Below are 23,069 nucleotides of genomic sequence, written 5' to 3' on the forward strand. Positions count from 1 at the left end.
AGCAGAAACAGACGCAGTGCAAGAAGTGAGAACATATCACATTATACATACTGTATGTCTGCATGGGAGAGCAAGAAACGCAATTTCAAATTCTTTGTATGACCAGTGCATGTAAAGAAATTGACAATAAGCTTGACTTGACTTGAACTTGAATTGTTATCACCCGGTGAGCAGACTTGAGCGTGAGCGTGAGCGTCTTCTGATTGGCTGAGCAGGTGTCCCTTATTCCCCTGTAGCAGGACACCTATGATGTCATGCGGGCGTCTAAATTGCTTCTTTTCTAACTTTCTGGCGAAGTGCCGTTACTAATTCTATCGCATCTGGTTGTCTAGTCAAGACCCCGTTACTAATTCTATCGCATCTGGTTGTCAAGTCAAAAACCCAGTCGTCAATTCTATCACATGTGGTTGTCAAGTCACCCCAACGTTCTGCGTGCGTCCTTACATGCCTCCGATAGAGGCGCGTCTCACTAGATTAGGAAGTGGTGCCCATAGCAACGTACCAAGCGCAGTGGTTAATCTACTTTCTCACGAAGCCTTAGATCAACATATTAATAAATTAATACTTAAATGCTGGTAACCGGGTGATAAGTGGAATAGCGGCCTTCGAGGTGTCCCGATATCAAGGGAAAATGGACTTGGCGAAGCGAACAGCCCTTCGGCTGCGCCGTTGATATCGGGACACCTCATCGGCCGCTATTCTATACATACTGTATATACCACACCACACCAAGAGAGACAACAAGATCAGCCTGCTGGAACAGATGCAGTGCAAGAAGTGATAACACACCACACTGTACTTAACCCCTTAGCACAGCACTATGGCTCTCTGTAATGTCATGGCAATGTTGTTATGATGTAGTTAAGCATTTTCAGCTGGTGAATAGGGTCGCCGGCGACCCCTGCTGCAGTAAGAGGCTACAACATATTATGTTGTCTGCACGTGTGTTCTGAACAGGTTGGCGTGGTGGGAGTCATGTGGGTACACCTCCAGGTGTTTGCCTGGCTTGGACTCAGAGGGAGAGGATGAAGAGAATGCTGATGAAGAGGACGATGATGATGGCAGTGGCTGCTCCTCGGACTCCGAACACATGGCCATACGCTACGCCCTCGGTGATGTCACACACCCGCACGCCGCCAAGGAGGGCGCCATCATCCTGCACTGCATTGGTACAGTATAGTATAGTACAGTACAGTATAGTGCACTATAGTACAGTACAGAATAGTATGGTTTGCGACTCTACTCTCACCACTCAACTTTCACCAGGAGAGTCAAACGTAAGGGCCAGTGACTAGTATGGGAATTTCATTCAGTGTCTGTCATATCTGAAAATGTCCAAAAATAAACCAGTTGTTTGTGATTGAGATGCTTTTTACTTGATATTTATGCACCTCTGTGAATAAATATGTTCTGGTTGAATCAGTACATATGAACTCACAGATGTCAATGAATTTCAAATAAAAAGCATTTCACTACTAGTACTACTGATCATTGATCATTATTATCAGTACAGTATTGTGAGTAGGCATAAAGCATATACCTTACTGAAAGAAAGGGAAACAATTATAACATAGTAGCAATATTAAGCAATAATATGATTAATAATATTTTACAATTACAATACTTGTCCAACCCAATTGATATCCAATGGGCTGTATGTTACCCCTGAACCAAAATGACCCTTCTGCCTTCAACCTTTTAGTTGTCACCTTACCCATCACCTGTTCATGTGAACTATGAACAGAGTCTGTTCAGTTGCATAGTGCACTGTATGTCCACCCAGATACCACAACTGTTCATTTGTTGTGATTGTCTGTAGCTGTGCTTGTGTGTGTGTGTTCCTAGATGACTCTGGCCGCTGGGGTAGAGGGGGTCTGTTCACTGCGCTGGAGGTTCGCTCAGATGAGCCTCGTAAACAGTACGAGCTGGCGGGCAAGATGAAAGGTGATGTCAGTACTGTTGCTGCTACCATGTGTAGATATATGTTCTTTGCTACTGTAATATCATGCAAAGTTAACTGTTGCTGATACTACAAGTACTGTTACTATCAATGGTACTAACTACTACGTATATTGTCAATTGTAACTGCTACTGCTGCTCATAGTACTAGTACTGGTACTACTACAACTAATGTTGTTACTACTAGTTCTACTTCTGCTACTAATACTGCTATGGTTGCTGCTGCTGATATCAATACTACTGCTACTGGTAGGGTGTGAGCTTCTAAAAGTTTTATTTTATTACTATTGCTAGAACAAACAGCAGAATGGAAGCTCACGCAGGTGCACTGAACTGCTGGTGATTGTTGTTAGTTACAGTATGTTAAATGATTTTTGATAATTAATCAAGTTCTATCCCTGTTTTATGGTTTCAGATCTGGAATTGGGACATGTGCTGTTTTTCCCTATCGATGACAAGCAGTCCAGGCTGGATGGAAAAGACTATGTGAGTCCAGAACATTGTCCAGGGTGTCAGAGTGTTGGCCAGTTCAAGTGACTGGCTGATTGAAGTGATTGCAGATGGTCATTGGCTGGAGACTGGTGCTTGGGGTGTATAGCGTCAACTCTGGTTTGTCAAAGGTAAAAAGCCTTGCCCCCAGTGTAAGATACTCCCATCTTGTTGAGTGTCTTTGGAAGTGGTATTCTACCCTGCCTTTAACCTAGCATGGAGGAGATGGAACCAACAACTTTTTCGCTTCAGGATGATTCTACTTCCTAGTACTAAGACAGAGGTGAGACTGGCAACAAATTTACCCATTATGTTCTAATTACTTGGGGAAAAAAGAAACATGGTCACAAACCAAAATAAATTGGATAAAAAACACTGCCAAAACAGCAGCTGAAGGAATTGGCGTGACATTTTTCAGCAGGCAGCAGTGTAGAGACCGTAAATCAAGTAAGTCACCCCATGTTTGTCAAGCTTCTTCTGACGCCCTACGCTGCCCTGTGGGTGGTATTCTGCTCAACACAACACCTCTTCTTGAGATGTGTTAATAGTCCAGAAGACATGGAGGGTAATTGCAGAAATCACTGGAATGTGTGTGATCTCAGCCGACCGGAGAGCGATTATTATGTAGCTTTTTTGTCCAGATGGGCCAGTTCACACTTTACTGGAAAGACTAAACTATATCATAAAAACATTGCTATGACATTAGCAGCCTTAAGAATAGGTCATTACAAAGGGGAGATTTGGGGTCGAGTTTTAATCAGGCCAGATTCAAACCCACATGGTCTCTCTCTATACATATATCTCTTTCTCTCTCTTTCTCTCTCTCTCTCTCTCTCTCTCTCTCTCTCTCTCTCTCTCTCTCTCTCTCTCTCTCTCTCTCTCTCCCAGCTGGCTCTGATCGTGGCCCAGACGAGAGACCGAAGCAACAACCTGTCTGGCATCCTGTTGAGCGCCCTGGAGGAGGGCCTGAGGAAGATCAGCAGAGTGGCCAAGGCGACCAGAGGTACACACACCTAAACACAAGACACAAGATACATTTACACACACATACATACATGCATGCAGCCCTGTACAGACAAACACCTACAAACATGCGCACACACACACACACACACACACACACACACACACACACACACACACACACACACACACACACACACACACACACACACACACACACAACCTGTTGTTGGTGACCTGAGGTGGAATTCCAGTTTGTAGTGGGATGGTGCACCCAGTTCACCTCTGATTAGAAAAGTGAGAGTTGAAGTGTAAAATGACGGGAGTCAGTGGACGGCATACAGTAGGTGAAACCTGTTTGACAGTCTGTCTGTCTCAGAGGCTGTAGATCACGTATTCTGCACAGCATAATTGTTCTGCCCCATCTGTCCGCTGCCTTCTACACCCCTGCATTTTATCCATCCATCTTCTTGTCCCCTCTGGCCTTTCCTCCAGTCATCTCACAGTTATTTACAGTACGTCTGTGACAGTACCCATTCCAGACGATCTGAAAGGACATAAATTCTCTTCTGCCGTCTCTTCCAGCAAGCGTCCACCTTCCCCGCATTGGTCACGCCACGAAAGCCTTCAACTGGTACGGCACGGAGAGACTCCTCCGCAAGCACCTGGTCACCAGAGGCATCCCCACCACCGTGTATCCATCTCACGGCTGCCCGACTTACTTAACAATAATCACAATTCATTTTTAAGCTCAGGATTTCATGTCATTCATTCTGTCTTCTGTCTTTCTGTTTTATTTATTTTTATTCATTTTATTGACATTGTAGGGAAAAAATAAGGTGTTAAGTGAAGTGCAAGGTGTTTTCTATCGGCCTGAATGCATTTGTGGTCTATCAGACTGTATCATTATTACATTACATTACATTAGTATTTAGCAGACGCCTTTGTTCAAAGCCACTTACAAGGAGCAATGTAGCCTCTTTCTGCAGCAGGGGTCGCCGGCGACCCTATTCACTTGCTGAAAATGCTTAACTACATCATAACAACATTGCTGTGACATTACAGAGAGCCATAGTGCTGCGCTAAGGGGTTAAACAAGAACAGGGTAAGGCGCAGTTTACAGTTGCAACACTGATAGCATTGTCCTTCAAAGAGTAAAGAAGAGGACAATGCATTAAAAAGTAGCAAAAAAGTAAACAAAAGACCTCAAGGTGCAGTGTACAGTTGCAACATTGTCAAACACAAGGTAATAGAAGCAACATTAAAATATCATAGTCCATCCTGGTCCCCCCTTGCCTGTGCACCCATGTCTGTGTGAACATGCACACATGCGCAGGGGGAGGGGGACGTCTGTGTCTGAGAAATACATTGATCCAGACAGGTCCATAATAAAACTTTCAGTTAAGTCGTATAACTGTAAAAAAAAAACTTAAAAAAAAAACTTTCACTTGCTGTATTATTTATCCTTAAAAACAACATCTTCAGAAGACTAAAACCTTCACTTCACTTGTATTATTTGCAGTTTTAAGTACCAAGTTTGATCTTTGAAGGTTTACTATGTAATAAACAAATATTTTCTAGTATGGTTCAAGTACAGTCAGTTTTGCAGCTAAAAATGGCTATTTTTGGAAATTCAAAATGGCGGACCATGGAGAAGATCCCCCTTTTCATGTATGAAAAGGGCAATTTTTCCAGTCATAATGAATACTTAGAATTTGATGGTGGTGGTCAGTATTCATGAAAAATGTAACATTAGTGAATGGGCAGCATGAATTCTGGAAATAAACAACAAAAAATCTCACACAGTGTCCCTTTAAACACGACATCTGCAGAAGACTAAAACCTTCACTTCACTTGTATTATTTGCCGTTTTAAGTACCTAATTTGATGGACTGGTAGATACTAAATCAAGTCTAAACCTCTCAGGTTTTATTTTTTTTTACAGATTATTATTTACAGTTGTTGCTCCTTAATTCAGCGTTCCGCTAGCTACTACTACCGCAGGGGGTCCTCTGTCAGTGCCACATCAGCTGCCAGCGCTGGCCCGTCAACATCAGCACACCCGCCAGCTGGGGACCAGGGCAGCAGCTCGTCACCACGAGGAGTGTCACCGTCGCCTCCATCCTCACCATCACCACCTGCATCGCCAGCTTCCTGGCACTCCTCCAGCCCCGAGGCCAAGGAGCAAGGTACTGCTACAGGGAGGGTAGAGGGAAGAGGGAGAGGGGTGAAGGTACAGGTACAGGTACAGGTTTGGGAGGGGATATAAGGTGAAGGAGAGAATATGGGTGGAGATGCAAAATGATGGTTCAAGGGGTTGGGGGGTGGGGGTGGCTTAGAGATGGTAATATTGGCTTGAGAGGTGGAAGAGGTACAGGTATAAACAGTGTGCGATTTGTTGGAAAACCAGAAGGGGGGATACGTTTCAGATTCTAAGCAATATCAATGGAATTACATTGAACTGTAATAAAATCATGTACAAAAAGTGGCGATATCAAGACCAGAATGGGGGACAATCCCCCCATCCCCCCCTACAAATCGCACCCTGGGTATAAATATAGAAGGGGTCCATGGGGCATATAGCCATGGAACATTAGTAGGGGGTGGCTTGGGGGCTTTCAAAGATTATTGCATGATCATGCACAGGGAAATGAGTAAAGAGTAAAATAAAAATAATAATAACAGTGATTAATAGTCTGTTTCGATTGCGAGTTTGGTTGATTTTTTTTTATTAACTGCCGCGACAGGGTCAGGTCAAGCCAGGGGAGACGGGCCAGAGGAAGCGTCCGCAGCCGGCCACAGCTCTGCCTCCTTCAGCCTGTCTGACTTCATGGGGGGCGTCCACGTCTTCTTCTACAACATGGCCGCCTCTGACAGGAAGAGACTGGCCCGACACCTCATCGCATATCCTTTTGCTTGACCACCCAAGATAGGGCCTGCCCTGTCAGCGACCTGCTACCTTCAGTTGGACGGGCACCTAGCAAAATAATTTCACCTTTGGGATTTAAGTCTACTCAATAACTCTGAACAAGTTAACGTAGAATTGAACTGATATGTATTAAGTGTGTTATATTGTCATTATACTGGTACACAGATACGTACAATGTAATCTATACACATGGAAATGAGCTTGAAACTTAGACTGTATTTTCATAATAGGCAAGACCATATACATATAAACAGTACATTTCTGGAGTTAATACTGATGGTCAACATATAAGCAAACCGTAAGCAAAGACTGATCAATTTTGGTTACAAAGCATCTGATCAACAAACTGCAACCAAACTTGGTGCGCTACCAACACTGGTACAATAAATTTACCTCATTCAGTCATTGTACGTTCTCTTTATACCCAAAATTAATTAAATGAAATTACCATTGGCAGCAGCTTGCGTTTCAGTGCAAACAGGAACACCAGTGAACGTTGATATTATCTCCAAAAATACACTTAACTGCATTTCGTTATTCAATCCAAAAATAATTATCTGTAATTGCTGTGTATTTAAGAGTTGCGTAATCACTGTATTTCATCATGACCAATATCAAAGACTGTTCAGATGTACTATTCCCACTTTCCCACTGAAGTCCTCAGGGACGAAGGAATTATTTTGAGGTTCAGTAGAAGAAAAAAGCCTTGAAATTTACGTCACACTGTTGATGCTGCTCAGTCAGTCCTGGATTTGTTTTGAAATCACTGCAAGTTTATCCCTCCTACTATTATGTCTACTTTCATAAAATATTCCAACGGCACACAATCACGAACAAGACTTATCGCTACCATCAAGCAGTGTTACTGAAATAGGCTGAAAGGTGTGTCTTGGTTTAAAAAAGGCTTTGTGCCTTCTGCTGGAAGATCGTAAAAACAGGCAATTAGTTGCTTCAAGATGATGTACTGCCGGCCAAAATGGAGATGGATTAGTTTTATATTAAATCTAAATTGCCAGGCTGCATTAAGAAAGTTTAAATGACCTGTAATTGTTTTGAATGGTAGGTTTAAAAGGCTTCCTGCTCTTCAAGGTGCTGTGTGCCTTCAATTCAAACTTGGCAGTGTGGAAAAGTACGACTTCAATACTCATACCTGTTCATGTGTACCTGCTGTACCTGCTTCACCACATGTTATAGTAAGCAAAAATATCCCCCATTCGGTAATACAGCTCAGGATGGCAATAATACTGTCAATAGCAAGGTTAGATCCTCAACCCCTTCATGGACAGGTCATGTAGCATTTTACACAGTGTAGCTTTAAGCTGTTGGCCTAAACCTTGCTCTACACTACTGCATGTGATCAGGAACCCAGCAAAAAACAATGTTCAAGTTCAGCTTAGTCAAATGATCCACTTTGTCAGGAATGTCCACAATGAGGGAGTGATCCGTCCCTAAAAACTTCAGTGCTTGAAGGCATGATTTAGCATCTGTACAGATCAAGGAGCATTGTTCATTGGTTTTGTCTGTGTACTCAAGACTTAAAGCAAGGCTTTAGCTTCAGCTGTAAAATACGGTATAATAAGGTTGGAATACGCAGGCCATGCTCATTAGAATTCACTACTATTGGACACAGACTTCTGCTTTTTTGATCCATTGTTTTAAATAGGAGTATGTAAAGGAGAACATAGCACCCTGGTAATCATTTGGACGAGTGTTTTTTTTCTTTGATATACAGTAGATCCAATCAAAGGTTGTCTTAAAGTCCAAGGTGGAGTGGAACATGTGTTGATTGTCCAGATCAGTATTCAAGTCCTCCGGGAGGGAAGGGTTTTATGCATATTCCAAAACTGGGGGTAAAAAACTGTAAGCAGGGTTATCGTTGTTTGCATTTGTTATCCTTTAGATACTTTAGGTTTTTAACTTTTTAGAATGTACATCAGTGTGTGTTTTTTTAAACTATGTAATCTATTTATTTTTTAGTTGGTTTTGTAAATGTAAAATGAATATTTTCTATCTGTATTGGCTGGGATATAGCCATAGTGCTGAAAACCAAACAGAATGTTGGCCTTAACCATAGCTGCACTTATGACGGTGACGAAGAGGACATCATGAGCTCCCATGTGACCCATATTGTGGCCGAGGTGGAGAGTCCTGCACACACACAGGTAGGAGCCAGCAGGGCTGTGGCCACTGTATTGTATCGCAATATATCATACTGGGCCTCTTTACCATACTCCTAGCGTATCAAGGCCTCTGTATAGGGATACGCATTAGCAAGAGTTTTTTTGCCGCCTAGTTTGTAGAAAGAAAGAACGCCATATACTCATGTAGTGCAATACATTGTTTGATGAGGTTGCTTTATTCGGTGTGAGTACGTATTTGTTTATATGTGATGAGATGGCATGATGTGATGTGACCTGCCCCTGTGGCTGTCCTGTCCTGTATTCCAGGAGCTGTGTGGGCTGGTGCAGCAGTACCCTGGGGCCCAGGCTGTCCACAAGAGATGGCTGGAGGCCTGCTTCTCCAGACAGGCTAAAGTCAACACCTCTCCCTTCCTGCTTCAACTACAGTAGCTCTTAATACCGGTATAGATGCTGCATGTGCTACAGTTATACTACTGTCAATTATGCATATGTATTGTGCTCTACTGCCTTTCACCATTAGTGGTCATCACTACCCTATTTATTGAAGTCAGAGTGTCATGAAGATGAAATGGAATGGAAATATAAACATTTTGATCTATTTCAGTTTCAAACTGTTAACTGTTATTTGAAGTGTGTACATGGTTGGTTGTTGTAAAAGAAATTGTTTCTGTACAAATTTCTGTCGTAAAGAAAATTCAATTGTGTAATTTGTTCCCAACATGCATTTTCAAAGTGAAGTGCTTTTTATGTGATGTATTTTTCATGCGTTTGCATGAAGTGCAACGAAAATGACTGAGGTTGAATAAATGCCTGCTTTGTCTACTACAGATATGTGTGTTGTCTTCTCTCAGGCTGGAAAGTTAACACATATAACAGTATTGCAGTGGCCATCAAATACAGTAGGGACTATATTGTACTGTATGTCTATGTGTCATTGTGATTGACTTGGAATAGGACTTGCTTGCATCCTCCCGAGTGTATTGGACTTGTGTAACAGGTTTGAGAAACTCAAGCAACAGTGGAATTTTAAAAACATGTATCCCCTTTTTCTGGTAATAAAACGTCATTTTGTCTTTTGATAGTGGGAAGCGAGGAAAACCTTTACACAAGATAGACCTAGGCCTACATTTATTTCCATAATACCAAGTGGTGAGATTTCCATGGGGTTTGATATCCTGCCCCCAGTGGCTAAAAGAGGAACAGAAGCCTTTTCGCAGTCAGGTGTTAGTAGGTGAATAATGCTGTAGCCTATGTAGAAATGTGAAAATAAAGTGCACAAAAGTTATATTTGATAAGTAATTTGTTGTGGTGCAATTATGTGGCCTACAGAATAAAATGATAGATTCTGGTCACATATGATCACAATACACTGAACCAACTCGTGTTTTAGCCTAATAAAATATCAGTTTAGGCACCACGGAGCAAGAAAATGCCGTTCAAAAATGAGATAATATTACAGTAGCCTCTTATGTGTCAAACAGTGGAATGAATGGCAATTAAGTCAGACAGCAAAGTCAAAGGCTCAAACCACCACCACCGGAAACTTAGTCTTCATATCTCTGTGTGAGAGCTGCGTAATTGTTCACAGCGAGAGGGTTCAGTTGGCTGAGTGGTTGAGTTGACTTCTGCTGATGGATTAATCGTACACTAAAAAAATCAAATGATTACTCTTAAGATTCAAGACACGTTCTCGTGGAATGTTTGAAGGAATTCATTGCCGATCGACGATTTGTGCACACAATGAGGTATTGTTGTATTTCTTTACGTTTACTTGAATGCAATTGCCCATATATCTGCTGGACACTTATTAACACAATTTCACTGCAATCCTTATCATAAAATTTAGAGATGGACTAATTCTAGTGTGGGCCATAAGACATCGAACAGTGGTCCATGCCACCCTGATTAACTAGATGCTAGCTCTATCAACTTCGCAGCTTACTTCCAAATGACTTCGTGGAACACAGTGGAAAACGCACATCACTTTGACATTAAATCGCGCGTGTTGCGTTAAACGGCCTTCATTTCAATCAGTTTCGAGGTTCGTTCGTTGTGAAAATGCCTTGTAAAATACATCAAAGAAGGTTAACGTAGAAACAAGCTGAATATTTCCACACGGTTTCTGTATCTCTCTTGCAGGTTGACAGGAAGATGTGCAATTGGGTTTTACGCGCTTGATCTTGATTTCAGATACGTTTCGATGGGGACGAACTTTTGCACTCCTCTTGTCTATTTTGTGTCAAGAACAAGGACATTTTGACTGTTTTCCGTCTTCCGGTCAGCGGCAATATTTTTTCTTCACTTGATTGTGGGGCATTTTGGAGAGGTGTAGCAGCAGTTTTGGCATGCATTATTTTTTCTTTGATTGCAGGCTGTAGTTGGGCAGACACGCACACGCAGTCACACACCCATAACGCAGCGCACTTATCAGTCATTCATTCAAAATCTGAAGTGAATTTGCCTATGGCTGCCTAGGCAGAATCTGCTTAGACAGCCTTGGGGGTAATTTCTTGGCTGAGGTACTCAAGCGTCACCCACTCAGGTCGACTTGGTGGCTTTCCCCTTGTTTTGACCTAGTTAGTGTTGCCATTGCGTAATTTCTCTGACAGAAAAGTTGCTGCCCCGGTTGTTTTCACTGGAAACAATATTCATATGTAGGCCTTTAAAATGTTTTTTTTTCTTCTGTATCCCCTAACATAGGCCTACAGCCAGACCAAATTATCCGGTGCCTCTCTAAAAACGCGTAGGCTACTATTTCCCATTAATAGCATATAGAATGGCTATTCAATTGGAGGCCCCAGGGCCAGATCCGGCCCTTGCATGGCAAGGTTCTGGCCCTCCACGAGGTCTGAACAAAATAAAAACATAGGCGTGCTGTCTATAGGCCTATATAATATTAAGTTCAGCCCTTTTACTGTGAGGAATTTGATAAACTGACCCTCAGCGCCTTTTAATTGAACCCCTGGCCTGATAGCATCAAAGCCTTTATCTCTTGGCAAGTCATCTGTGACATTTCAAATAAATAAACATTTTTATCACCAGCAGTTTGTTACCTACAGTAGGCCTACAGTCAATATGAGCTTCATTATTGTGGTAAATCTAAAAGTTGCTCATATTTCCACGTAGTCAGGATGTTTGTTCTAAGTAGATCATTTCCTCTCGCACAATAGCACACTTTTCAATGTTCAACGTACAACATGCGAACAGAAAGTCAATCCTATAGTTCGACCGACAGGTTCTTCTTCTTACTCTGTAGTTGATTGTTTACCCTGTCATCTATTTTTGAGGTCACCGTGTCGTGTGCCCTGTGCAAATGTGTCAATCCTTGTTTGTTTCCAATCATTAGACTGGCTAGTTTTATTCTGTTCTGAATCATCTGATTGTAATTGCACTGAAACAGACCCTAAATATCCTGTGATGCCGTGATAAGGTTTTTTGTGCATGGTGATTGTATGGCCTCCTATGTCCCTGTGCCTCCAGCAGCGGTCCCCCGCCACAGCCCGTCGCCGACCCCCAAGAGGACGAGGAGCTACTGAGTACGGACGGTGCCATGGACAGCGTCCTCCTCGCCTGCTCCAAGCAGCACAGCCCATCCTCTGACCTAAACGGCTACTTCTCTGAACTCAACAATGGCAGAACGCAGCCCTCCTACTACAGGACTCAACAATTCGCCTCCAGTCTCTCCGCAACCAGCAACAGCAGCAGAGCCTGCTGCAGCCCACAGCCCGGCTCCAGCTACGTCCCCTACCAGAGGCCTCTGGGTCTGCCCGCCGGATACATCCAGCCCACACCTTACCCCAGCCGCACAGAGTCCTCCTCCCTGGGCACGGTGGGCCGCTGTGGCGACTCCTGGTGCCACCTAGTCCCTCCAGACAGCTGTGGATCTCCGGAGGACTACTCCAGCGAGGCACTGCGGTCCTCCATGGTGCCCAGAGGCTCCTCGGACTACCCGTCCTCAGACAAGAGCTTGGGTGTGAGCTTGGGCTCGTCCCACTGCGGCTCCCTGCCTCCCCCTGGGAGGAGCAGTCTGCATCAGGCAGGCAGCCTGGAGCAGCCGCGATCCCTTCACTCACTCCCTATGCCAGCAGCTGTTGCTCCACACAGCCACTACCACCACCACCACCCACACTTACAGCCACACCCAGTGCCCAGGACAGCCTGCTGCCCACGCTGCCCCATAAAGGTGCTGAGGATAGACCCGGTACCCCACCCAGACCACGGGAACCAGCGGGCCCACGGACCCTCATGTAAGTTTGGTTAGACCATAGTAGTAGCAGCAGAAATAGTAGTAAGAATTCAGTATACAGTGTACAGATACTTTTGTCATTTCCAACAGAGTTTCATCCAAATCCGTTCATCAGTTATTGAGTTATCCTGCTGACAGACAGACAAACAAACAGACAGACAAACCAACGTGACCGAAAACATAATCTCCTTGGCAGGAGGTAATTAAATCTGTCAAACCTATTATAGAGTAGTCTGATGGTGTAAGGGAGTCATTGATACAGCTGAGCAAAGCCAGTTGACTAACACAACAAATACCTCCTCATTCAGACTGCCTTTTTGTTGTGGTAGGGGCTTTCTTTGGTGAGGGGCGGGAGTTGGGGATTCCCCTTCTATGACACACTGAAGTGCAGAGGTGTGGGACAAGTCACCCGCCCACCTGTGACTAACGTTGACAGAAATGTTCCAAAACACACAGCACGAGTCATTCTCACGGTCAACTAAAATGTGCAATTTTGCCCATTTGTCATTTATCTGGTGTGGGGGATTTTTAAAGGTCCAGTCTAAGTGTGTAACATGCCATAGGTATTCATTATCAACATTTGCTCGTTCCCAAGATTGTCCTTTTTGGTTAATATTTATGACCACCAACCTCCACATTCCTGCGTCATCTTGAAGTACTTAAGCCTACTTAATCAGGGACATCCATCTTTTTTTTCTTCATTTTCACTGACTTTGACATGCTAAAAATTGTATTCACTGTTTGTAGTATGTATGTACTGTATATGTATTGACATACTGTAAGTACAGTACATAGTATATAGCTGTGCCTATTTCAAACTTAAAGGGGTATGCCACTATTTTGGGGCTTAATACAGTTAAAATCGTTGGCTGGGGTTTATAAAGGTGGAAAAGTGTCTTATTTTTCATGTTAAGCGTTGTCTTGCTTTAAGACAAGTTAAAAGAGGGAATATGTCGCTAAGATAGTGAAAGTCAATGTATCCATGTAGCATGCTACAATGCTACACGGATACATTGACTTTAACTAGCTTAGCGACATATTCCCTCTTTTAACTTGTCTTAAAGCAAGACAACGCTTAACATGAAAAATAAGACACTTTACCACCTTTATAAACCCCAGCCAACGATTTTAACTGTATTAAGCCCCAAAATAGTGGCATACCCCTTTAAACACAGTTCACCCCTTCCAGTAAGCACGTTTTCAACATCATGAACAGATAGTAGTAATTGGGTAAAATAAGACGTGCATTTCAAATTCCAACGGAGTCCCCCCCGCACTCTACGTGAGAATGGAATTAGTCGGAGGGGTTGGTAAGACCAGACTATTATACACTACATGTGCTGCATCTCCCAACCCTCATGACAGCTGCTTTACAGTACATGTTAGGGCAGGCAGTACAGGACCCCATGGCACAATGCCCCTACTTCAGCCCTCTTGAAATGGTGTCACAATTTGACATGTTGTCAAGTCCAATCTGGAATCCTGCTATATGGGATACGCCTTTGGGTATTTGAAACCACAAAACCATGACACAACACTACAGACTATAACACAGACATTACAGACGTTATTAATCAGGGACATACATTTTGGCAGAAAGACATGTACTCGACTTGTACCACAACATGTAATGTAATAGTGTGTGTACAAACGGCACAGCATTTAGTACTGTGACATGTCATCATTTGTAGTAATGAACATCAGGCCCTATAATACTAGGGTTGGAGTTTTTGTTTGAAAGTTGTCCTTCCACTGTAATACAACTCAGTCCTTTGTCCTGTCAGCCCATTGAACAGCCTGTCCCGATGAAAAGTATTTGACAAAAGAAGCGCCACTCCAACCATCATGTGTCATTTGGGTTGTTATGGTACCCATCCCATCTACCTTCCCTCCTGTCTGGCTGTCTCTCACAGACTCACATATGTACCCACACAAACAAAAGCATCACTACAACCAAAATGTTGAATAATGCTTATTACTTAATCACCTGTAGGTAGGATATACATGTATTGGCATACAAGTATTCAACAGTTCAAAGTTCCATGCACAGCTCCTAGGTGCTGGTAGATGCAGGAATGTTTAATACTTCAAAAGAAAGAAGTCTACCGCACACTTTCTTGACTTTATGCTTGTTTTATTAGAGCGAACAACGCATTTCGCCTCAGTGCGTCATCAGGCTCGCTCACCTGAGTGAAGTCAAGAAAGTGTGCGGCATACAAGTATGTTTTACAAGTATGTTTTATCACGACTGCTCTCTCTTTCTCTCTCTCTCTCCATATCTCTCCCTCTTTCTCAGGCCCTAACGGACTCTGGCCTTTACACAGAACCTGCTTTAACAGGTAAAATAATATTTTAGGTGTGTTTGGGAGCGCTGTTGGAGGAGGTATTAGGAGGCATTACAGGGCACAACGCAGAAAAGTAGAAAAAAATGAATTTAAAAAAGGTGAAAGGAATGCTATGTAGTTTTTTTGTTGAGTTCAGTCAAAGCAATGTCTTCTCTTGTCTTCTTATAGGGACCAGACTCCAGCCATCCCCGCCTCAAACTCGGACCCAACACAGCTCTCAATAGAACAGAGTGTGTATGCCATACATCAGATATTCACAACTGCAGGATGTATACAGTATAGTGTGTATGCCATACATCAGATATTCACAACTGCAGGATGTATACAGTATATGTGAAGAGTTCAGATGCAAAACCCTCTAAACAGGGGTGTCAAACTCAACTTGACTGGGGGGCAAAATCAAAATCTGGAATGAAGTTGCGGGCCTAACTCAATATTCATTTAAAAAAAAGTGTACGCAGCCACACACTTGATACTCGTAGTGAAATTTCACACACATTCTTTGCCATGGTAGTTCAGATGTGCCGGCACATATTCTGTTGTATTGCATGCTGTTTTTTTCATTGGCTGGGGCCCACTCATAATCCTGTGACACACCAAATTTCAGACCAAATTTACAAGTCTTGTTGCACTATGCATTCATGGTGTATGTGGGCCAACTGTAATACACATTTTAAATGATCACCAGGGACGAATAAAATGACTCCGCGGGCCAGATTTGGCCCTGGGCCTGAGTTTGACATCCCTGCAATTACACAAATCTGTAAATAAAAACATTTAGTAGTATTTCCCCCAAATAATTTCAAACAAAAAGCCACCTGAATATATTATTATCTCGTACAAAGTCAAGCCCAAACAAACATGATGGACTGATTTTATAGAATCATCATAGATGCTCTTAAAGGGTTTTGCATCTGAACCCTTCATGTTAATCTTTTTCCTGCTGTAGAATTTTTATACAGGTGATAATTGAAAATCATAACCCATGGTGCTCCATTATGGCTCAAATAGCACAGTGAATGATTGATCAGCATTTGTAATGCTGAAGGAATACATCTTAAAAACAGTTCTTTCAACCGTGAAAATATCTGCTTGTGTCCTCTGGTACCTCTGAATGGCAGGAAAGGTGTTTGTGACGTATGAGAAAGATAGTGACGAGCATCAGAAGGAGGTCATCAACTTTGTGGCACTTCTGAGACACAATGGCTTCTTCACACACGTAAGACAATAACACATTCATTTTATTCATCTGACCATAATGATATATTGAGAGTATTAGTAAATCAACTATGGGTGTATTCCATTCTGGAAAAAGTTGACCTAGTGACTACCCATAACTAAGATTATTATTATTATTATTATTATTATTATTCAGAGTGAAAAGTAATCTTCCTAGGGGAATATGAGAGGTGCATCTTATCAAAACACAGGGCTCATGTTTTATGAGATATACATGTAGGCTACCACTTATGTCCTATCCTCTGTCCTCTGAGCTTGTGCCTCATTGTTGACTTGCATAAAGTCAGTTTTATATCAGACATTCATTTGACATTTAAAATACAAAAGTGATGTAAACAATGCCTTGTTGTCAAACCAATGTAAAACAATGGCATGTAACAAGTAACATGTATTATTATTATTATTATTATATTATTATATTATTTGTGCCTCGCACTCTTGTGATCCGACACAGATTGACATGTTTGAGCAACAGTACCGAAGCATCAACAAGATCGACTTCATGGAACGATACATCAGTGAGGTAAAGATAGCTAACCATTCAAACATGCGGTACAGTAGGTGTGCACAGGAAGGGACAAGGTGGTGCTAAAGCACCTGGCCCTCTGCCCTACTGCTCAAAAACACCTTTTTGAAAGGTTTTTCTTTTTCACAATGTAGTGTGATCAGTTACAAATTTTTGACGACCAAAAAGCATGTGATAATAATGTCCTGACATACGTATAATACAGGGCTTGACACTGGCACCTGCCAACCGGCCAAATGCTGGTAAAAGTTAGCTGTGGCTGGTAACAATTTCAGTGTCACTAGCCAATTTGGCAGGTGCTTATTCTATGGTATGTCATATCAGAATAGCCTGCAATATACTGCACTTTCAGTTACTCAATTTCTATTTGTATGATTTATTTCCATGTAGAAGAAGTGCACTCATCTTCTTGCTTAAGCACCTCATCTTCTGAAATTAGAAAGCGTCATGATGAATAAAAAAGAAACAATATCAGATTTGTGGCTAGTACAATAGCTGAATGGCTAGTGACTTGGGAAAACCTTTAGCCACAATGGCCAGCAAGCGAAAAAATAATGTCAAGCCCTGGTATAATACCCGGTATATTGCCTCCATGGCAGCCGGAAGCTCCATATGCTCCATAAAGCAGCTAAGCATTACAAGGTTTACATCTCCAAATGTTAGAATACTAAGTATTCATTGATGTACAGTATAAAATAAACAATATTCATCTCAGTTGATCAAAAAATGAGATTACTACAACTAAATCTAAATACCAAATCTGAAGTTAAATCTTCCTCAAAAAAATAGAAAACCGTTTCACTTGCGTACATAGTTGATGGAGATAGTGGTGTGTGTCACTGCCTGACTACAAACTCCCCTATCTTATTTCGCTCGGTTTTGATGTTTCAGAAAGACTACTTGATCATTTTTGTCATCAGTCCAAAGTACCACCAGACAGTGACAAACACGCCAGCATACCCAGAAGACGATGAAACCCTCAACACTGTTTACATTCATAAACAGGTTGGCTAAACACAATTTTTTTTCTGTTTTGCTTTATTTTTTGTGTTATTTAACAGGGACCATTCCATGATATTGTTGTTTAAAAGTTGACCTCTTATGCTCTTTTCTACTGATGGTTTTCTGGTAGGCTTACAGCTCGACACAGCGCAACTCAGCCGCCACTTTTTGCTTTACGATTGAGCTGTGCTGTGCCCAATCGAAAAGCAAAAAGTGGCATCCGAGTCGCGCTGTGTCAAGCTGCAGGCTTAGCAGAACACTGGCAGTGGAAAAGAGTCTATTCTGTCCTATTACACATACACATTTTTGCTGAAAGTGTATTTTTATACTGTAGCAATGTTCTATTTTTGTCCATAGTTTGAAACTCTCACTTTTTTCCCCACTAGCTTCAGAATGAATTTATTCAGAATGGCTGCAAGAATTTCAGGTTCATACCCATTCTCTTCCCAGGAGCCAGAAAGGTGAGCTTTGTATCATTCACCCCTGCTAGTAGAGCCAGTATGTTTATGCACAGTAAATTATTAATTATATAACCCTTAGGGCAGGGGTGGGCAATTATTTTGTCCCAAGGGCCGCATTGGGTTTAGAGAGTTGACCAAAGGGCCGGATGTCGTAGGCAACTTGCCCGTGCCAATAATAAGAAATGGTGTACACCAACATAATTACACCATTGTCATTTATGCCATTCCTGCTAGTTGTATCTAGATGTAGACTTCAGCTAGCCTGATAAACCAGCCTAAATGTGAGACCGGAGTAATTTAGTCTGGCCCCGATGAACGATACTTCCAAAGATTGTTGATGAGAACAACCTGTTGTTTTTTCAAACGTCGTCACTCCCTCAAAACCCTGCCCGCTTTGATTCAAAACAAATCTCTGCGTTGTGATTGGTTTTGCCAGATTCAGGGCACAGTGTTCAAAACGTTCTCAGATCCGAGGCCAGACTCACTCGCAGCTGAAAATGTCGGCGTCCAGCGGGTGACGCTGGTTTACCAGGCTAGACTTCAGCAATCTTAGTTTTCCAAGACCCTTGTTTTAGGTATTCAATTTAAGAATGAGTGACCATATGAATCTGCATTTTTTTTCTTGGAAAGGTTCTGAGGGCCACATGAAAGGCCGAGCAGGCCGCATGTGGCCCCCGGGCCTGAGTTTGCCCACGTCTGCCTTAGGGTGTTATGTAACCGGCATAGGATTGTCATAACACATGGAGCATGACACATTATTTCTGTTTACGACAGTTGTTATAACACATCCTTCAGTTTGTCGAATGTCAAGTTGTCATTGTTTGGGTGTCATGACATCCCAAGAACCAAATGGCCCATTATGATCCTGGTCATAATCAGTAATCAGTAATGTATCATCAATGTTCCTAATATGGCACATGTCATTCTCATGACGGTTACATGACACCTTTATGGAGCCCTTCACAAAAAGTGTTACCCTTTTTATTATCTATACAGTTATTTCAGTCAAAGTGCACATTAGTTATGTAGGCTACTGTGTATCCCCCCTTTGACAATTCTCCTCTTAACACTGTTGAGGACCACATGCCATACTACATAATGTGGATCTTTCATCTCTATGCATTTGATTGCAATCGCCAGGGGTGTCGTTCAAGGGGGTAAAGTGTTACTGGGTCACTAGGGCCCCATGTACTCTATACAGGAGGCCCCACACAGTTGAATTTATGTAGATATATGGCTGGGGGGGGTGTCCATTGGAGCTGACTGTACATACAGTAGGGCCCAAAATTTGCTGCTATGCCCCTTCCAATCCCCCACTGAGGACTTGAGTAACTTGAGGCGACAAGGCATTTAAGTGGATTCTGCCATGTTGGCCTATTAATCTGTTTCAACGTGTTGCATGAAGTTGTCACATTTGACTCGTATATCACACAAAGGTCATCATCTATTCAATGAGCCAAGCCAACGATGATGCAATACATAAATCCTACTTCAGAGACTACATAAGAAGTCCTGAGGGAAAACCGGCGCACTCTGAAGCCCTGGCAACGACGACTGCAATATAATTATGGTGTGTGTATGGGTATGCATACAGTGTAGAAGATGTGTGCAAGTGTATATTGCATGTATGAACCTGAATTTGTACATGTACATGTCTGTGGTTGCATAGCATGTCTTAAGTGGAGAGGGTTATGGGCAATTCTCTCCAAGCATGTGAATTGACATGAATGATATGGTTAATACCCTTCCACAATGTGCCTTGTACCATTTTCTGTGTCTTTTCCCCGAAATATATGAAAAATGTGTAGGTCCAAATAAAACCGTGTGTATGTGTCTGTGTGTGTGTTTACAGTGCCATGTCCCCACGTGGCTTCAGAACACCCATGTCTACAGCTGGCCCAGGGACTGTGATGACATTTTGCGGAGGCTGATGCGTGTGGAGAAATACAACCCCCCACCCATCGGCCCCCTGCCCACCATCGTCTCTGTGCCCATCTAAGGGGCGCCCATTCCAGCCCCGCACACAAAATGTCCTTATAGTTCCCTTTTTTGGTTTTCCTATCGTGAGGACATTTGACCCTCACTCACAACCATAGAAATCTGTTTACATACATACACACTCTCTCTCACACACACATTTACAAAAACCACTTGGCAATGCAACAGCAGGACATTGTGTGTGCCAATCTTGGACACTCTCCAAACACACTTTCACAGGAGACTTTTCAAAAATGCTCATCTAGTACACCTTGAATGTTCATATGTATACAGTATGTTTAATCAAAACCAACATTTAAAAAATGGTTGTACATAATGAGTCTGTTATATGAATGTAATGGTTGAATGAAATAGCCAATTATGCTCTATTGTAATAATAAAATAGACAGCCTTGATGCACAGTAGTAACTTTCCACATACAGTATGTTACCCTGCACAAACAGGGGCATGGACACATAACAGTGTAATGTTAGTAATAATGCCTGATGTAGGGCACATACTGTAGCCTACATATTGACATGTATGATGTGCTATATGTATTTCCATACAAAAATATGTCCTTCAGTGTATATAGAAATAGTGTTAAATGCAGTGTACACTCGTTAGCGACCAGAAATGTTGTTTTGAAAAAGTACATCGAAAATACAGTATTGGGGGTGCTGGTGCCACCCTGCAGGTTGCCATCGTGTTTCAAGTTGTTTGGCATCTTCATCCGTTATGATGGTTCCACCTTCCACACATGCAGCTCAAATTAAGTCTACTGGAAAATGGTAATGATATCTGAAAGGACAATTTTTTTCATCACATTTATCCATTGTGTGGGTAATTCTCGGCTGGTCTTCTGGGGTCATCCTCAGCCCTCAAGGCTCTTGTCATCTGGTGTTCACAGGTACCTGGTCTCTGGTTCAACAAGGCATCAACAGGGAATACCACCTGCGGTAAAAGACAGATCATAGACAGACAGGGACGAAGGGGTGACAGCAAAGCATCAAGGATATCTGGGCTTACATAACTCGAATGCAATGTCCCTGCCATTGACTTCAATGTTAAATGCATCATGGCAGTGATTAAGGCAAAGACATTTCTGACCAAATATTAGACATTGTTGACGTGCTATTAAGAAAGTACATTTCCAACTGATTTGATGTGACACGAATTTCTTTCTTTTTTTTCTGAAGAAAATTGTGATTTAATCACTGGAAGCCCAAAATATGTAAGAATAAATAAACACATTATTGGAAAGGCCTAATTTAAAATGTGGGCCATGAATCTATAATCTATGAAAGTTTAATATTATTGATGGAATTATGGAAATAAACTTTTTCACGATATTCAAATTTTATGGCCAGCACCAGTATATCAATAGGTCGTGCCTAATCGTTAACACTATTTGACACTCCCAACCCCCTGCGCAAGACATTACATGTTTTATGAAAGAACACTCGTCATGAGCATTAAAAGTGCACAGGTTTATTTCCAGAATTCATACTGCCCATTCACAAATGTTACCCTTTTCATACCAACCTCCACCATTCATTATGACTTGACTAAGTATTCATTATGAGTATGACTAGGAAATTTTCACTTTTCATACATGGAAAGGGGAATCTTCTCCAATGTCCAGAATAGACATTTTAGCTGCAAAACTTTCTGTACTTAACTTTGGTCATACTGGTAAATATTGGTTTATTTTGTAATTTTATTTTTAAAAAAGATTTGGCAGAAGACAGCACAGTTTCAATTAGCAGCGTAGTTGCAATACCTACTCTGGCCATCCTACACAGTGCACCTTTAACAACTTGTTTCATATGATGAATATCAATGACAGCTGTGACATAATGTAATGATAACATGGGCGGTACTAGGCAGGAGCCTGCTACGGAGCCTGCATCGAGCAGCCGATGATATAAAAATTAATGTTTAAAAGCTGAATTTCTTGCCAATATATTTTTGCCATAATAATAACAAGGACTATTTGTATAGCACAATTCCAACAAGGCATGCAGCTCATTGTGCTTTAAGTTACCGGTATATTAAATACAAAATGTGTTGATTAACCCATTGATGCTGGATACTGAGTAAAATGCAACATTGACCCTAGCGCCAGGAGCTGCATGATGTGGGTAAAAAAAGATGGTATATTGGAGCTGAATGAACATGTTTTAATGCAGGATGAGGGTCTCAACTTCTAATACAATTCATTTCATGCTTTTTATGCGCTTCAGATGCTGAAGCAGGTGTATTTGCAGATGCTTTAGGCAACAGTGGGTTTAGAAAAAGACAGATATTTGGCAAAAGTTAAGCTCAAAGAATAAGGTTTACAGCCGTGGAAAAAAAATTAAGAGGCCACCTCGAAATGAGCCGTTTTTCCGTTATTACTACTTATAGGCATGTGTTTCAGTAAAATGAACATTGCTGTTTTATTCAATAAACTACTGACAACATTTCCTCCGAATTTCGAATGAAAGTATTGTCATTGAGCATTTATTTGCATAGACCAGCATAGACATCAGTTTCAGAATAGGTAAAACAAAGACGTCCAACATGTCCTTCAGTGCAACGGATACTTTTGCTTACCGTAAATGCAAAAAAAGATTTATTTATTATTATTTTTTTTTTGGCTTTCATGCATTCACTTTTCAAAAAAATGTTTTGAAATTTCATGTTTTTCACAGTTACAGTAAGCAAAGGCATCTGTTAGCACTGAAGGACAGTGTCATGTTGGACGTCTTTGACCCATTTGAGGTAGAGAATTTAACTTCCGACCTCCT

The 23,069-nt window shown here is 41.9% G+C and overlaps 2 protein-coding genes across 4 annotated transcripts in view; both read left to right on the top strand.

Annotated features, from left to right (window-relative positions):
* Positions 1 to 9,308, top strand: part of chd1l (chromodomain helicase DNA binding protein 1-like) — a 32,536-nt gene extending 23,228 nt beyond the window's left edge. The window contains exons 18-26 of one of the 2 annotated variants that reach the window (XM_063200927.1): positions 958 to 1,169; positions 1,846 to 1,944; positions 2,375 to 2,445; positions 3,337 to 3,451; positions 3,997 to 4,105; positions 5,401 to 5,600; positions 6,159 to 6,314; positions 8,420 to 8,502; positions 8,788 to 9,308. In XM_063200927.1, the coding sequence (XP_063056997.1) occupies positions 958 to 1,169; positions 1,846 to 1,944; positions 2,375 to 2,445; positions 3,337 to 3,451; positions 3,997 to 4,105; positions 5,401 to 5,600; positions 6,159 to 6,314; positions 8,420 to 8,502; positions 8,788 to 8,910 (1,168 nt within the window). In that variant the 3' untranslated portion in view covers positions 8,911 to 9,308. The remainder of the gene's footprint in view (positions 1 to 957; positions 1,170 to 1,845; positions 1,945 to 2,374; positions 2,446 to 3,336; positions 3,452 to 3,996; positions 4,106 to 5,400; positions 5,601 to 6,158; positions 6,315 to 8,419; positions 8,503 to 8,787) is intronic. The other variant, XM_063200928.1, reaches the window with a different exon arrangement.
* Positions 9,309 to 10,090: 782 nt separating this feature from the next.
* traf3ip2l (TRAF3 interacting protein 2-like) lies at positions 10,091 to 23,056 on the top strand. Of its 2 annotated transcripts, none has more exons than XM_063200934.1 (9): positions 10,091 to 10,226; positions 11,962 to 12,728; positions 15,024 to 15,066; positions 15,241 to 15,302; positions 16,194 to 16,291; positions 16,766 to 16,834; positions 17,729 to 17,842; positions 18,226 to 18,300; positions 20,153 to 23,056. In XM_063200934.1, the coding sequence occupies exons 1-9, from the start codon at positions 10,222 to 10,224 to the stop codon at positions 20,297 to 20,299; spliced, it is 1,380 nt and encodes a 459-aa protein (XP_063057004.1). In that variant the 5' UTR covers positions 10,091 to 10,221; the 3' UTR covers positions 20,300 to 23,056. The 2 variants fall into 2 exon arrangements, with proteins under 2 accessions (XP_063057004.1, XP_063057005.1); XM_063200935.1 differs by having other exon boundaries at positions 11,965 to 12,728.
* Positions 23,057 to 23,069: the final 13 nt, after the last annotated feature.

The sequence above is a fragment of the Engraulis encrasicolus genome, chromosome 6 (assembly GCF_034702125.1).
Source record: "Engraulis encrasicolus isolate BLACKSEA-1 chromosome 6, IST_EnEncr_1.0, whole genome shotgun sequence".
In the NCBI taxonomy this organism is placed as follows: Eukaryota; Metazoa; Chordata; class Actinopteri; order Clupeiformes; family Engraulidae; genus Engraulis; species Engraulis encrasicolus.